Source organism: Petaurus breviceps, unplaced genomic scaffold (genome assembly GCF_028583685.1).
Source record: "Petaurus breviceps papuanus isolate PSGF00001 unplaced genomic scaffold, PetGlider_PUasm1.0 188, whole genome shotgun sequence".
Taxonomy (NCBI): domain Eukaryota; kingdom Metazoa; phylum Chordata; class Mammalia; order Diprotodontia; family Petauridae; genus Petaurus; species Petaurus breviceps.
Genome location: NW_027185804.1, coordinates 37,761,170 through 37,777,196, shown reverse-complemented (window position 1 = coordinate 37,777,196; position 16,027 = coordinate 37,761,170). Strand labels below are relative to the sequence as shown.

Sequence of the window (16,027 nt, the reverse complement as noted above, 5' to 3'; positions counted from 1 at the left end):
CAGACCTTCCACCTTCATTTTTGTCCCCACTTCCCTGAAGAGCTTTTGAGCTCAGATCTTGAGCCTTCAGTGGACCCCACCCCGGTCCAAGAGAACTGAAAAGTCCATTATCTCATTTTGATCTTTGGTAAGGTATTTCATCACTCCAGCCAATATCCTTATGGTTTCAGTGTTTCTGATCTGAGTTTGGTCAATGTGGACACTCTCTTCACCAATGCAGATTGCAACCCTTCTATGAATTTAGTAGAAAGCTGGTGTGGCTGAAAACTCCACCACCTAGTCTGAGCTCAGCCTGGTAAAATGTTGTCTCACCTGAAGTAAATCTAGTCCTCAGACCACCACCAGACCTCTACTTGGAGTCTTTCCAGCCCAGAGAGAGCTCATGCCCCAATGGCACAGCCTTCTCTTAGAGAACCCAGCATTCCTTGCACTAAGACTGCTCTTTGTAGGGAGATTGTGATGATCCAGCAAGATCAGGGAAGAAAGGATAACCCCAACCCTAACTCTAAGTCCCATCTCCTGAAGCCCCCAGTGCTTAGTAGCTGGCCTCCCCTATGGTTTCTCTATGGCCCTCCTTGCTCTCTTTTGCTAAAGCCTATGCATTCATTCTTGGATACTTCAAAGGATCTGGGGAGCCCCTCTAGCTCAGAAACCTCTGTCTGCCTTTGCAGAGCCCAGTCCCTCTGCAATTCTTGTCCATCTGTCCCCACACATGCTCCATACCTATAAGAAGACTGGATGGACCCCATGGACTCCTGGCACTTCCCAGAAGCTCCGCTGTTATCTCCTCTTCACCCTTACCAAATGGCCAGCCTGGCTGCCTTCCCTTATGCTTGTCCTCAGACAATGACTTTCAGCCCACTTTTTTGCTTGCAAGTAACACAGGGACATTTATAGAGCATGGAATGTCAGCCCTGCAGGGGTCTTGTAGCCAGTTCAAGACGAGGCCCATCGAGGTGGAGTAATTTGTCCAAGGTCACACATGTGGGTTTATTTATTCAGAAAACATTTATGGAGTATCTGCTATGTGGACCCCTCCACATACGCGAGCGCGCGCGCACACACACACACACACACACACACACACACACCCCTTTTCCCTCCTTTCCAGCCTCTCTCCTGCATTTCCCTTCCTCGCCCACCTGCAGTTTCCCCTCCGTTATCTTTCCTCCTCCCCCTTTTCCTCTTCCCCTCCCCCCAGAGCCTCCTCTCCTGTTCATCCCTCCCTCCATCTGTCTCCCGCCTCCCCCCCACCCCAGCCCCCCCCCCCCCCCCCCCCCCCTCCCCCCCCCCCCCCCCCGACCCCCTCCTTCCCCTGTCCTCGGTCCCCCGCCCCTTCGACTCCCTGCTGGCCCGCCTGCAGCCGCCAGCCACCGCAGCGAGCGCTCGCTCGTGCCTTCCTCGGAGCTGTCCGGACTGGCAGTGCGCAGCCCTGGCCGGTGGCTGCTCCTGGAGCCCGAGTGGGATCGGGGTATCGGGGGACCCGGGGACCGGGGGATCGCAGAATCGCGGGATCACCGAGGGCACCCGCACAGCCAGGTGAGGCTGCCTGCGGTGGTGAGCACCCTGCGGGGCCGTAAGGGAGGGGGCCTCTTCTTTGAAGGAGGCATTGGAGAAGCCCTTTCCAGGAACGCCGAGAGAACGAAGGGCTTTTTCACTGGAAGCTCTGCTGGTGGAGGGTGGTGGGGTAGGCGAGAGTTCCAAGGTCCTCTCCTCTGGAGGGCTATTAGTGGGGTGGGGGCGCAGCGGCCAATCTCCAGGGACGAGGGCTTGGGGCCCCCTGCTGTGCCATAGGGGACCGCTGGAGCCTTCACTGTGGAGATCGGGCTGGGGTGGGAGCAAAGACCTGAGCTAGAGGGTCTAGAGCCACACTTCGCTCAGGCTTCAGTGAGCTGGAGGCTGGGGGCTGTCTGCCTCAGGCTCAGCATTTTCCATGCTTTAGTGTGATCTGTTTGAGCTGCTATCTCCTGTTTCTCTCCCTGTCCCAGTTTCCTCTCTTTTATTGTTTTCTATTTCAGGCCCCACCTGGTAAGTGAAGGGAACAAACCTTTTAACTCCTGGGCCAGTGCTGGCTCACATCTGGCCCAGGGAAGCACCCATCGGGCCTGGGAAGGGTTGGGCTCTGAATCTGGTAGCTCCAGCTGGCATTGGACCTGCTGGCTGATGGAAGATGGAAGGGCATGCAGAGACTGATTCCACTCCCACCACATCCCCTCTCCCTTCCCCTCCCTTTCCCAGATGGAGGATGGTAGATGAGAAGGGTCCCAAGCAGGCTGCACCATGAATGTGGGAAGAATCAGGAAGAGAACTCTGGGTGGGGGTTGGGGGGAGGTCAAGAGAGGGATCAGGAAGGGGCCACTGCTGGTGTCAGGGACAGAAGAGAATGGAATGGAGTGCAAAGAACTTTGGTCATCCAGTTCTGGCCCTGGCTTTGCCACTACCTGGTCCTGTCACCTTGGGCAGGTCATTTCCCTTCCTTTCCACTTCCACATTTATGAAATGAAGAGTTGGACTGTATGATCTGTGAGGTTCCACCCACTCAGAATCCTCTCAAAATAGAATGGGGAGGGGCTGGGCAGAACAGCGCAGTTTCCCTGTTTCTTAGAGTGAAACTGTTGAGTTTGGGGTATTTTGTTTGTTTCTTTGTTTTTACAAAGGGTTCCACCACTCTAGCTACTTGACATCAGACACTTGGATCCTCCAGTGTGCAAAAGGAGAAACTGAGTCTGAATAGACATCTTCTGTGATTTGCTCCAGCTCCGTCCTCCCTGGAACTTCTAAGTGGCATCCCTCTTCAACTGGGGCTGAACTAGAGAGAAGCCGAGTAAGCAGGGCAAAGACCTGGCAAGAGCCAAGAAGGGAGCTGGGGGGCTGTGGAAGGGGAGGACACATCACGTATATGATGGGGATGAGGCTGAAGGGCAGGGAGTGATGGGGAGAGAGCTATCAGTCCAGAGGCAGGGATCAGAGCAGCTAGAGTTAGAAAAGAGACTAGGACAGACAAGGGCTATGAGACCATGACGCCAGTGAGCTGCCTTCCCTCTGTTCCCATCCCACCCTCTGCTCTGGGCTTGGGGCTCTCTTTCCTGATGGTCTGTGGCCCATTCTGCTCACAGGTTCCCTACTGTAATCTACTTTCAGGCCTGACCCAACTCCTGTTGGGTCTTTGAAAGCTCCTGGGAACCATCTACCTGGGAGCTGCCATCTGGGAGAAGGGCCTGATTACAGGACCCTAGCCCTGGGCTCAGCAGGGGGCCCCTGCACCACCTCTAGACCACCCTCTATCCAGCGACTTACTGTACAGAATGTCCAAAGACTCAAGTCCTACCCCAGCCCCTTCCCCAAAGGATGACTCTTGGTTCCCACCAGGCTTGCTTCCAGGTTCCATGGTCTTATTACTGAGTGCCTTGCTCTGCACATAGGATGAGCAGGAGCCCTCAGCCAAGGCCCAGCCTCTTGGCTATTGTAGGCTATACTCTGCTTTCTTGGACCCCTTGGACTTTCTGTCTAGTAGTTAAGACTGATTTTATAAGTAGGTAGTTTTGTGGCACCATCTGAGGATGCCCGGAAAAGCTCCTCCATTGAAAAACTCCAGAGATTCACCCCTTTAGGATGGGCATGATCTTCTCCAGACTTTTGTATTTAAATGCCAGTCTCCTGGGGTATCAAATTAAGACTTTAGAGTGAGAGCTCTAATTGAGACCTGAGGTTTGGGCTGCCAACAAGGTACCAAGTACATGTGAACCAGGATCTGGGTGTAGGTGGGCCGTGGAAGACCAGCTGAATTGGTTTATCACCCACCAGGCCTGCTCACAGATGATGACGTCATAGATTTTAAGTGGGAAGGGACCTGAGGGAGAATCTAGTCTATTGAGCTCATTACATAGAGGAGTTGCCCCAGCCCAGAGAGGGACTCTGTTTCTAGAGATAAGGCCTAGCTTTCCCTTTTGGCAACGCCTCCTGACTCTGTCAGCATTCCGTTCTCCCAGGCACTAGCCCCAAGGCTGGCACCGAAGGGGAGGGCCATTCATCCTATCATCCTGCCTTGCACTTGAAGCCAAGCTGCACAGGCCCTTCCTGAAGGACTCCCCTCCCCTTCCTTTGCAGGGACCATGCCACTTCTGACCACTGGGCTTCTGCTGAGCCTGCTTGGCCCTGTGGCCTGCTGGGCACTGGGTTCAGGTTCTGAGCTGCGCTCAGCCTTTTCCGTGGCCCGGACCAGCAGCCTGGAGGGTACAACGGAGATGGCAGTGACCTTCGACAAGGTCTATGTCAACATCGGAGGTGACTTTGACCCCGGGACAGGCCTGTTTCGCTGCCGAGTTCCAGGGGCCTACTACTTTTCCTTCACGGTGGGCAAATACCCTCAGAAGAGTCTGTCAGTGATGCTGGTGAGGAACAGGAACGAGGTGCAGGCCCTGGCTTTTGATGAACAGCAGCGGCCTGAGCGCAAGGCAGCCAGTCAGAGTGCCATGCTGCAACTAGACTATGGAGACACGGTCTGGCTGCGCCTCCATGGAGACCCCCAGTACGCACTCTATGGCTCAGCAGGGGGGCCCTGCACCACCTTCAGTGGCTACCTCATCTATCCAGACACCTCCTCCTACTTCCATAGCCACCAGGGCCTCCCTGCCCAGCTGCCTGGAGCCCTGCCAGCAGAGCCTGAACCCGATCCCCGCTCTGCCTTCTCAGTGGCCCGCTCCGAGAGCCTGGTCGGGATCGATGAAGCGCCTTCTGTCCGGCACAGGCCACTGACCTTTGACACGGAGTTCGTCAACATCGGAGGGGACTTTGACGCCGCTTCAGGGATCTTCCGCTGCCGCCTGCCGGGTGCCTACTACTTCTCCTTCACCATTGGCAAGATGCCTCACAAGATGTTGTCGGTAAAGCTGATGAAGAATCGGGACGAGGTACAAGCCATGATCTATGATGACAGCCCCTCGAGACGGCGGGAGATGCAGAGCCAGAGCGTGATGCTGGCCCTGAAACCCGGGGACACTGTCTGGCTCCACAGTCACCAGCACGAGGGCTATGGGGCCTACAGTAACCATGGCAAGTACATCACCTTCACTGGCTTCCTGGTCTACCCAGATATCTCTCTGGGCCAGCTCAGCCCCCAAGGCCCCTGATCCGTCCTCCAAAGGGGGCCCTGCGGAGACAGAAGACAGCTAGGGTATGGGAGGGGGAGGGATGCATGCTGGGTATACCTGTGTCTGTCTTTAGTGCCCAGGCGGGCTCAACTGACATGTCTCTGTCACTGTGTGGGCATGAAGGCTGGAAATGCTGCAGGAGCCATTCAGTGGGGATGGGGTCTGCTCTTGGTTTAATAAAGCAGGGCTCCAACTGACTCCAGCTGCCAGGATCTCAGCCAGAACACTCTCTCTCTCTCTCTCTTTCTGTCTGGGCACAGACTGGTTGGGTTCTACTCCAAGGTGGGGTGTCATGGGGGTGGGGAAGATCACACTGACACCTGTGTCTGGGTGGGGTCAGCCATGCTCCAGGAAGAATCACTTAATCAACAAGCATTTATTAAGTGCCCAGAAAGAAGCTAGGTGCTGTCAATACAAAGACAGAGAAAAGAAAGAAAAGGGAACAGAGACTGCTCGTGTTATAGGCCAAGGCCTCTCAGTGGAAAAAGAGACATTCTTTGTGGGACAGCTAGCTGGCACAGTGAATAGAGCACTGGTCCTGGAGTCAGGAAGACCTGAGTTCAAATCTAGCTTCAGACACTTACTAGCTGTGTGACCCTGGGCAAGTCACTTAACCCTGATTGAAGGAAAAAGAAAAAAAAAAGGTGGTAGATAGAGATGCTAGTTGGGACTCTTCCCATCTGACCCAACTTCTATTTCAAGCCCCTACCATAGTGTCTGACCTTGTCCTCTAAGCCTGACAGTCTGACTTCCCCATATGGTTCCCAGTATCCAATGATACCCCCTTCCCCAGTCTGATGGCCCTGCCATCCCTGACTCCCCTCTAACTGGTTCCCTACCTGACCCTCTTCATCCCAGTTCCTCCATTTTCTCCTCTCTTCAGCCAGACATTGTCCTTGATGAGTCTCCCTAGCTAGCCTCATCTTACCTGTGGCCCAACCCTCCCTCTATGTGCCCATTTTGTTAGCTCCCATTAGCAGATGCAATGTCTGTGTCGGGCTTTCTCCTATCATACCCTCCCCCTAGCCTCTGATTCCTTTCGGTGGCATTGAAGAGGATGGATGATAGGAGGTAGGAGGATGTGAGCTTCTCCATGGGTTGGCTGGTGCTTAGAACGGCCACTTGCTCTTACATGGAAGAAAGGATGTCACCCAGGTCCACAGCAAAAAATGTTAGCATGGAGCAGATGTGCAGAGTGTTTCAGGGGAAGACTGCCAGGGACATAGGTCAGGCTTGCTCTTCAGCCCAGGGGCCTGAGAGCCTTTGGGACAGAAAGTGATAGGAGGCATGGAGGGCTCAGCAGTCCAGATACTCATGATGTTCATTATGTCCAACGTGAAATTTCCCAAAGGGAGCATCAGTCCAGATACCTCCTTCCCCACCGCCCTTACAGCTTGATTCCTACTATCTCCTTAGCAAAGAATGGGGGAAAGGAGAGCCCTGTCCTGCTCTTGGGGAAGTTGCCCAGGACTTTGAAATAACCAAGTGACTCACCAGAAGAGACTGTCTTTGCTGCGCTCAGTTCTCCCATGAAGGCAGGGTGGCCCCTAGTTGGGATGACGGGAACAGTATGCCCTGCTGCTACTTCCCTTACCCAAGCACAGGGCACTGTCCCCCCTCATTGTTGCCACATCAGATCACACTGACATTCAGTAAGCTTCCTGGCTCCTTCCTCCAAACCTCCTCCACTTAATTCTATTGCTGAAAGATTTTTCAGGAAGCTGTGGGATTGGGAATTGGGATTATGGTTAAAGTGATGATTTCAAAGTCAAGGTTAAGTTTAGGGTTAGGAAAAATTCTTTTTACTATCCCCAGCCTTGCCAGTCAGAGGGCTCTCTCAGTCAGTGGGTTAATAAACATTTATTAAGTGCCTACTATGTGCCCCTGGGAAGTGCTGCCCAGGGAAGACAGATTGTCCCTCTGTGTCCCTTAGTCTGATCCCATGTCCCCTAGTTCTATCTCTGCAATTGTTCTTAGGATTGCTACTCTCATTTCTGTATCCTCTCCTCATACATACATATATGTATATGTTCATACATATATACATATACATACCTTGCCTAGGCTGTGACCCTCTGCCAAACCATAGGCTTTAGAGTTGAAAGGGATATTGGAAATTATCTAGGTCAACTCTCATTTTACAGGTAAGGAAAGCGAGGACCCAGTGACCTCCCCTGTGCTTCCTGGGGACCATGGGTCTGAGGGAGGAGCAAGAGCAGGAGAGAGAAAAGCTGAGCTTCCCAAGGTGGGGCCCTCGAGGTGGAGGGGAGTGAGCTGGAAAGAAGCAGGTGATGCCCACTGCCCAGGGCAGGGCTTAGGGGCTGGAGTGTTGTGGAGATGGGTCCTTCGGGAAGGCCCAAGGACTCAGCAAGGGGGTCTGGCTCTGGGGACAGTGGTCCTTGCACAGGTCCTGGAGTATTTCCTGCCCCAAAAGGGAGAAGAGCTCAGCCCAGCGGCCCCTCTCCTCTCCCTCGAGGGCCTCATGGAGGCGATAGACACAGGCCACACTGGTGAGCAGCAGCTGCCGGAAGTGCTCGGGGCTCAGGGGAGCTGCCTGGTGCCATCGGCGCAGCTGCTGCTCAGTCCCAGCCAACGTGCTGGGAACCCAACGCTGGAGGAAGAGGACAAGCCGCCGGCCAGGACGTGTGGAGGCCAGCTCCTCATCCCGGAGGTGGAACTGTCCCACGGTGTCCAGCTTTAGCCCTGTCCACAGGAACTAAAGAGAAAGAGGGGTTGGAGGGGACAGGAGGGGAGCCAAACATGGCCCTAGCATCAGGACTGGAATAGGGTCCGAGTGGGTCTGGGGAAACAGGATGAGCAGGGCTTTGGCAAGGAGGTATTACAGGTCACTTGGGAGGGCCCCTCAGGGCCCTAGAGACCCTCAGCAGAACGTGGCTCTCCAAGGGCTTAGGGACCCATGTTATCCTCCCCACCCCAGAGTCCAGCCTTGATGAAGCTCCTTCCTCATCCCATCCCACCACCACCCGGCAAGTCCTGGCCCTGGTCAGTGACCTCAAATATCATGTCCAGATGCTCTGGTTCCAGGGGAACACCGCCCACACCAGCACTGTCCATAGGCTCTCCTGGAGAACCAGAGACAGGTTTCAGGGCCTCCTCCCCCTTCTACAGCCATACCCGCACTGTGAGCATCCATCTGTGGAACCGGAAGCCACCAACAATGTGGAGATAACCCAGCACCCTGGCCCTTTAACTGTCCTGCTCTAGGACACATGAAAGATCACAGGATCATGGATCTAGACCAGGAAGGGACCTTAGAGATTACTGAATTCAATCCCCTCATTTCACAGATGAAGAAACTGAAATAGGGAGGTGAAGTGACTTGCTCAGGGTCACTCAGGAAGTGGCAGAACTGGAATTTTGAACTCAGGTCTTGGGTCTCCAAATAAATCCATTGCTTTTCCTAAGCCTTGTTCAAGGGAAAGATGCTGATACAAGCATAGAGACTCTGTTCTGTTTGCCCCGGCACTCCCCCCCCCCACTCCTGTTTCTGGGAGCCAAGCTCAGTCCTAACCCAGTCCTTCCCATAATATGCCCAGTCAAGCTCTTTGAGCTCCTTCACCCCAGCTTTGCATTTGGGGAGGGCCATGATCCCCCCAGGCCAGGAGCTTGTCTGGGACCAACAGGGCCTTTTTTCACAATAGAAAGAGTTTTCTAGGCTTTGTCTGAGACAGAGGATCCTTTTTGGGTAGGGAGGACATAGCTACAGTGTGGGAGCCACTCGAAGTTCCCCAGACAGGGAAGATTTGGCTATCTCTACTACTGAGAGGATAGGGCATTCATCCAAACTCCCTTGGTACCTTACTAGCAGGAGGGCCTGAGAACTCTGGCTCTGGGGAGAGGAAGGCAATGGATAGTCCTTGGGTCATGGCCCAGGTCAGGCCCTCACAGCTGCCTTGACCAAGATGAGGGAAAGGTATGGGGGCCTCTCTGGGCTCTAGCCAAGCTCCTCCAACCTCTGAGGTCTGCAGTCAGAGGGACTTTCTGGGCGTTATCTTGGGCATGGGTCTGGGGGAGGTGAGGAGGGAAGAATAAGCAAGCATCAGTGCATCCACCAGTACCCCAATACCCTCCCAGGCCCTTCGGTCCAGCACCACAACCCTGAGACTTCCCCCTTGGATTTAGGGGAGCCCTGCCATTCTTTTGTTCCTCTTTCATTGGTCTTACCTGTATGCCATCGGGAGGCAGCCCCTACAGGAAGGGAGAGGCACAGGATTGCCCAAAGCCAGCTTCGGAGCTGCAGGTCCAGGGCCATGCCACGTACAATGTTGTCTGACTTCCCCAGCTTCCTAACTTTCTCCTGTCTCCACCACAGTTCCAACTTTCCACTGGAACTGGTTCTTCCTCACTCTCCATCTGTCTCCAATGTAGAGCAGGGTGGGGCTAGCTGGAGGCTCCATCCTTCCCAGGAGGACTTATCCTTGAATTTGGGGAATTTGCTTTTCTGGCAGTTGGAGTCCCATTTCCCTGATGGGGCCTTTTCCCTCTGCTTATGCCCAGTTGGCTGGGATGTTTGGTTAATAAGAACAAGGTGTTTGGTAGCAAAGTTACAGAATGACTCCCCTAGGGGTGTGTCAGTGCCTGGGTCCTGTGACCCCATAATACTTTTTGCGCTCACTCTAAAAACATCCTACAACTGGCCATCACTGTAAACCAAACACAGCCGACGCCCGTGGGGTTTTTTCAGCAGCCAAGACTAACAGTTACTAAGAGAGTGGACGCTGCAATAATAAATAAGTTTAGACACCAGCCTGAAACTCCCTGGGATTCTCTCTGGGGAAGGCTGATCCCCTGCTGCAGGCTCTCCAAGCATCTCATTCCTCACCCCATACCCTGGGACTCTTCTCTAGTCCCTCAAAATCTTTTTCGGTGGAGTTCTGGCAATCCCCGAGACCCATTTAGCTGTCAGGATGGCCCTAGGGAACAGGAATCTGTGTTCAGTTCCCTAAAAGGGAGCCACAGCTCCCGTCCTATCATCACATTGTACAGAATGAAAGTGTGGGTGGGGCAAGATGTTTCTCATTGGACCTAAAAAACGTAGTTTACCAGCCAAGACCAGTAACTCAGGACTACCGGGTCCAGAGTTGATTCTGGGGTCTAACTAGCCCAGTCACCATCCTTACAGTGCTAGTCCACTCTTTGGCTCATCTCCAGAACACGACCAAATCTTGCCTGGACCATGGCTGACTGAACCAAGACTGGATCTTGTGGGACCCTTGGTGCATGGCGCATTCATTTCAACCTGCTGACATTAACTCCCAGCTTCTTCACACTCCCCTTCACTTCTTCATGTTCACCAACATCCCTCTCTAAACAAAGGACACCAGGAGGCTCCCCTGGGCTTTCATACGTACTAACAAAGAGGAAGCCACAACTCCAGGTACAGACTTTATTTACATAAATATTCAGACACACGGCAGGCTCCGCTCTTGCCAGAAGCTACTTTGCTTCAGGTTTCTTATCTCCAGCCTCTAGTCTGGGGCTCTCTGGAGGCTGGCGAAAGGCAGGAAAAGCCTCCCAGGGGCTGTTCAGATCAAACTTGCGGAACTCCTGGGCCAGCTCCACTGGCTCAGCCACCACTCGCTTCACCTCATCATCATAGCGGACCTGCAGAGAGCAAAGGGACCATGACACACGTGCCAGAGCCAGGAGGGCCACGCCCTCCACTCAGCCTTAGGGTGGACCGACAAGCCAAGGCTTCCATCACTACCTTCTCCTTTCATCCTCTGTCCATGTCAATGACAACAAGGGACCAAACTGTGCTACCACCATGGAAGGTCTATGACACTCTGGGCCTTCATGCTTCACAGCTGATGTGGGACTGAAAACTGGTAGACCCAGCTGAAGATTCCCAGGCTAATGAAATGCCATCCTTCACAGGAGGGACATAGTGCTTGTAGGTATACTCAACACAGATGATCTCTGGCCCTCACCACAACTGAGTGTGGGAAGGATTATTATCTCCATCTCACAGAGGAGATGACAGAGGGCTTGAGAGAGTTAGTTGCTCAGGGTCCCTGAGCTTGCTAATATCAAAGAATGAATTTGAATGCTGGTCTTCTTTAGCCCAATAGGCCGACGATACTATTGGCCACCTCCACAGAGGAGACGCTTTATTTCTCTAGATGTGCTGGAGGAATTGGGCTGATCCAGCTACCTTCTGTTGCCTAGGCCCCAGTCTTTCTTTCTGGCCTCTCTGTACAAGACTCCTTCACTGTACTCCAAGATCCAGTCAAACAGCCTCCTTCCCCTTCCTCAAAGTACTCCACCTCCAACCTGTACCTTTGCACTGCCCATGGCCCAGGCCAGGACTACACTACCTCTATTCCTGCCGCTTAGAATGCTTCTCTCCCTTCAAGACACACAGTTCATGCAGCACCTTCTACATGAAAGCCTTTCCTCTCAAACTCTAATGTGGTTAAATACTTTGTATTTATTCTCTACTTATTCAATTTATGTTTATATGTGTACATGTAGTGTCTCCATTAGAAGCTAAATCCTTGAGAAGAGACTGTTTCATTTTTGTAGGGACCTCAGGGCCAAGGCCGAGCAGTGTCCAACACACTGTAGTCAATGAGCAAATCCTTGTTGATTCACTGCCTGTGTCCAAGTTATATCCCTCCCGTAGAATACAAACTCCTCAAGGGGCCATTTCATCTGTGTCCTGGCATCCCTGTGCCTAGCACAGTGCCCTGCCCACAGAAGGTACTTAATAAGTATCTGTCATACCAGGTGAAGCCGGTTTTTGCTATTAGCCCATTAGGTGGCACAATGGCTGTGGGCTCGAGTGTGTGGAATCTCCACCAGCCCCTCCACAACCTGCTGGACTCTGGCTGCGAAGTAACACTGACATCCTATAGGCAAGTCCTTACTGGTCCAGGGCAGCTGACTAATGTCAGAGTCTGACTACTCCTGTCCTCAGCAGCCTCACAGAGTTCAAACCCAGCAGCTCTGCCAGGGCACTAAGGCTAAGTCAAGTCACTTCTCTTGGGTCTCAGTTTCCTCTTCTGTAAAATGAGGGGATTCAACCAGATGGTCTGTGAGGTCTCTCTGAAGGCCAGGCTAAAAATGACCTTTGATGGGAAAGTTCAATGCAGGGTGGAAGCAAGAGAGAAGCAGTGAGTGAGTAGTAAGTAGAGAATGAAAGACCACCCTGACCTTTTTTTGGAATGATCTTGGAGGATCTGTCTCAGGGTGAATGTAATCTAGGCTTGACAGATCATGGAATCACAAATGAGTAAACCCAGGTTCCCAGCACCTCTACATATCCAGAGAGGGGGAAGTCTTTCCGGAAAGGATGGCCCTCAAACCCGTAGTCTGTCAGGATCCTCCTGAGATCGGGGTGATTGGCAAAGAAGACTCCAAACATGTCCCAGATCTAGAAGAAAAAGCATCCAGACACCAGGTTCACATTGCCTGCTAGGTCTTTGCCTAAGGCTGTTTCTGGGCCATCTCACTACATCATTTCATTTCCACACTGGAGGAACTCACCTCCCTTTCATACCAGTTTGCAGCTTTGTGTACCGAGAATGCTGAATCAACAGGAGTCAACTCATCTGCATACGTCTTCACTCGGATCCGAGTATTGAAGTGCAGAGAAAGCAGGTTATAAACAATCTAAAACGGAAACAGGAAGGAAAAAGCAAATGGGCTTCCACCAGGGGCTCCAGCAAGAGCAATGAGGTGACACTGGACAAGCGTGTGGAATGACAGACACAATGTGGAATGACAGGGTCACAATACTCTCACTTCCAAGAGCTCTTGTGCCTTCCTCCCCTCTCCAGGCACTCAACTGCACCTGAATTCCCAAGTGTGAGGCTGGCCTGGTGTACCTTACCTGCCTCTACTTGGAGGGGCTGTCTCCCTAAGCTCAGACACAGGCCTCACCCCCAAACACAGGCACAGACCTGTAGACCAAGTTCCTGACAGCTCTTGGCAATTCTGGAAGCCCACCCAGCAGGTGGCGCTACACCCAACCCTGCTCATGGTTACTCTGGGCGCCTCTATCTTCCAGCGTCCAGAAGGAACCGTTCTGTGAGCCAAGTCTGACTTCAGGCTGTCACCCTAGGCCCCTTGGAGATAGTTCTAAATCTATAGAGTCAGGTTCTGATTTAAGGATGACTAAGACCACAAGAACCTAACTGTGGTCTGGTTCACCACATTTCAGGAAAAGAAGTAACAAGGGTGGTGGGATTTCCTAGAGCAGGCACTATGGTCCTATTCTGATGCCTCTTTGTGGCGGGAGGCCAGGTCCATTAGGCACAAGCTCTGGCAGGTACTATTAAGGCGCAAAGGTCATCCAAAGACTGACCAGGCTGAATCTGAGGAGGATCATCCCAAAACGCTGGCCACTGCCACAGGATGAGTTTTTATGGTGGCTACCACCACTCACAACACTGTTTTCTAAGGCATGGAGAGGCTATGGTCTATGCTGTGGACCAAGTGCACAGCCAGAAACAATCACAAGTCCTCGAGTGAAGGAATCTATAATGATGCCACAGTGAGAGGGAGATGGCTCACAGTTGCCAAAAAGCTTTCACAAACACAAGGCACCCTGACTGCCGGTCTCCTCCTTTAATTCCCAATTTCTTGGTTCTCCCCTCCCCCCGCCCGACCTCAAAACGGTTCTGTCGAGTCGGGACATCAACTGCTCCCAAATCAGCCAAGGACTTGAACTGGGCATTGGTGTGGTCTTTGAGGAACGTCAGCACGGGGACAACTCCATCGGGATGGATACAGATCTCTAGTTCGTTGAAGCAGGATACCTGGGAAGAAAGGAAAGGAAGCCAGAGCTTCTGAAAGGGGGCTGCAGTCAGGCTTAAGGCATTTCATCTGGGCAGAGCAGGTGGGAGTTACGAATGAGCATGCTGTGGGCCAATGAGTCAAGGAAAAGTAGTGCTCAGGCATGCTGGCAGCAAACATTCAGAGCTTCCCAAGTTCTGCCCACAGCCCCTCCCCCTGAGCAGGGACTGGGCCAGAGCCCCATAACTCTACTGGCCATGAAAACCACCTATGGCAAGCAGCCATACCTGAACTTGCTGGACATATTTGGGTAGGATCTCAGCCACATATTCTCCAAAAGCAGAGAGTTGCTTATGGGTGACTTCATCCCACTGTTTAACAGTGGCTGAAAAGCAAAAAGAAAAAGACATCCCATTTTTACAGAGGGCAAATGGAAAGGGAATGGGTGCAGAGAAGGGAGAACACAGGCCGTCTCTGGCATTTGAGGCCTTACTCAGAGCCTTCTTAGCAGTGACTCAGAAGAAACCCTGAAAGTTTCAAGCCTTGGCAAGTGGCAGTCAGGAAACCATACTGCATTCCAGATGGCATTACGGTGAAACAAACAGTGGGAATGCTTAGGTTTGTAAGCAATTCAATGAAAAGAGTCATAGGATTTAGGCAAGGAAATGAAATTGAGACCAAGGAAATTAAATGACTTGTCCAAGGTGATGCAGATAGTTAAATCCCAAGTGGGTGCTGATATAAAATCTAGTGATCATCCCACAACAAGGTCTTGTTAACGGAAAGCCTTGTTCTCTTTCAAGAAACCTTTCTTGATCAGCACAGCTGAATGTCTTCTCTTCCTAACTCCCAAAACTCTGGTAAATGAATCTAGAGCTAACCTCCTCGAGGCCCTATGATAGGGCATTATAAAGAGTAATCAAGGCCGAAAGACTTGGGTTCAAGTCTCAGGGCTCTGAAAGTCAGTCGTGGGGCCTTAGCCATTCACTGTCAAAGGGGACTATACAGCCCCCATAGGCTTCGTTTACGTCAGTCAACAAGCATTTCCTTAACGCTTACAATGTGGCAGGCACTGTGCTAAGGGCAAGGATAGAATCACAGATTCAGGGGAGTAAAGTTTCTTTGGACGTCACCAATTCAAGGCACAGCAGCACTGGGCCTAGAAGCTAGAAGATCCGAGTTCAAATCCTGCCTCAGATGCCTAGTAACTGTGTGACTGCGGGCAAGTCACTTAACCCTTATTTCGGAGGTTAATTTTTAAGTTAACGGAGGGAAACGCCACAAGTCCCCACCTGTAAAATGGGGACACGCTGGAGGAAGAAGTGGCACTTTGCCAAGAAAAGCCCGCGGGCTGTCGGACACAACTCAACAACAGCTCCAAACCGCTTTAAAAAACAAGTAAGGAAGCCGAGGGCCGGAGAGGGCAAATGCCGGCCCCACGGGTCACGTGGCTGGGGAGTGGGGACGGGATTTGAACTCAAGTCTCCTTCCCCAGCGGGCCGCCGCACGACCCCGCGGCGGGTGCAGGCGCGCTCGGTCCCGGTCCTTCCACTGGCCTCGGTTCCCCGGCGGGGCAGGGGCGCTACTCACGCGGGCTTCGGGCCGCCGCCGCCTCGTCGCCGGCCCCCGGGCCGCTCTCCATCCGCACGGGCACCAGCGCCCTGGCGCGCGCCGCCCCTGCAAGCACAGACGCGGCCTCAGCGAGGCCTGCGGGGCCCCCGGCCGCCCCCCGCCCCCGGCCCGCGCCCCCGGCTCACCCCGCGCCCGCGCCCCGGCCGCCCCCACGAGCCCCCGCAGCAGGCTCCCGGCCGCCGCCATCATGTCCCCAGGACGCCGAGAACGAGCGGAGCGGACGAGACAGGACACGGAGCGCCAAGGGCACGGACCGGAAGCGGAAAGGCGCGGCGGGCGCCGGATCCGGGGGGGGACGCGAGGGCCGAGCCGGAGGTTCCGGGCTGCGAGCGGGAGGCGCAGGTGAGCGAGGGAGGGCCAAGCGGAGCAGCTGCGGGGTGGGGGGACGTGTCGGGGGGGGCCCCCACCTCCGGCCCGGCGGCCCTGGGCCGGTGTCACGCCCGGGCTCGGGGCGCCCCGCGGAGAGAAGCGGGGCGGGGGTGGGG

The 16,027-nt window shown here is 53.6% G+C and overlaps 4 protein-coding genes across 5 annotated transcripts in view; 2 read left to right on the top strand and 2 right to left on the bottom strand.

The window, feature by feature from the left end:
• Positions 1 to 1,323: 1,323 nt before the first annotated feature.
• C1QTNF4 (C1q and TNF related 4) lies at positions 1,324 to 5,352 on the top strand. Its single transcript, XM_069090909.1, has 3 exons — positions 1,324 to 1,539; positions 2,658 to 2,824; positions 4,108 to 5,352. Exon 3 carries the CDS (start codon positions 4,113 to 4,115, stop codon positions 5,127 to 5,129), a length of 1,017 nt encoding a protein of 338 aa, XP_068947010.1. The 5' UTR covers positions 1,324 to 1,539; positions 2,658 to 2,824; positions 4,108 to 4,112; the 3' UTR covers positions 5,130 to 5,352.
• Positions 5,353 to 6,995: 1,643 nt separating this feature from the next.
• FAM180B (family with sequence similarity 180 member B) lies at positions 6,996 to 9,685 on the bottom strand. The gene is given in 4 exon segments (XM_069090908.1): positions 6,996 to 7,866; positions 8,163 to 8,233; positions 9,336 to 9,468; positions 9,471 to 9,685. Coding segments are annotated over 4 exon segments (660 nt in total). The 5' UTR covers positions 9,525 to 9,685; the 3' UTR covers positions 6,996 to 7,464.
• Positions 9,686 to 10,543: 858 nt separating this feature from the next.
• On the bottom strand, positions 10,544 to 15,746 carry NDUFS3 (NADH:ubiquinone oxidoreductase core subunit S3). 2 transcript variants are annotated; one of them, XM_069091636.1, is made up of 7 exons: positions 15,668 to 15,746; positions 15,501 to 15,587; positions 14,198 to 14,295; positions 13,784 to 13,933; positions 12,660 to 12,785; positions 12,427 to 12,546; positions 10,544 to 10,775 (listed from the first exon to the last, which is right to left on the bottom strand). In XM_069091636.1, exons 1-7 carry the CDS (start codon positions 15,729 to 15,731, stop codon positions 10,608 to 10,610), a joined length of 813 nt encoding a protein of 270 aa, XP_068947737.1. In that variant the 5' UTR covers positions 15,732 to 15,746; the 3' UTR covers positions 10,544 to 10,607. The 2 variants fall into 2 exon arrangements, with proteins under 2 accessions (XP_068947737.1, XP_068947738.1); XM_069091637.1 differs by lacking the exon at positions 15,501 to 15,587 and having other exon boundaries at positions 15,668 to 15,743.
• A 64-nt stretch (positions 15,747 to 15,810) lies between these two features.
• Positions 15,811 to 16,027, top strand: part of KBTBD4 (kelch repeat and BTB domain containing 4) — a 3,665-nt gene continuing 3,448 nt past the window's right edge. Inside the window, exon 1 of the mRNA XM_069091634.1 lies at positions 15,811 to 15,884. The gene's annotated coding sequence lies outside the window, so the exon portion shown is untranslated. The remainder of the gene's footprint in view (positions 15,885 to 16,027) is intronic.

What these genes read in the sequence shown, in the direction of transcription:
- C1QTNF4 (XM_069090909.1), top strand. Translation starts at nt 4,113, where the DNA reads ATGCCACTTCTGACCACTGGGCTTCTGCTGAGCCTGCTTGGCCCTGTG.
- NDUFS3 (XM_069091636.1), bottom strand. Translation starts at nt 15,731, where the DNA reads ATGATGGCGGCGGCCGGGAGCCTGCTGCGGGGGCTCGTGGGGGCGGCC. An exon ending in GGCGGCGGCCCGAAGCCCGC is followed by an intron (nt 14,296 to 15,500) that starts GTGAGTAGCGCC and finishes TTTGCTTTTCAG; the next exon opens with CCACTGTTAAACAGTGGGAT. An exon ending in CCCTCTCTGGATATGTAGAG is followed by an intron (nt 10,776 to 12,426) that starts GTGCTGGGAACC and finishes TGCTCTCTGCAG; the next exon opens with GTCCGCTATGATGATGAGGT.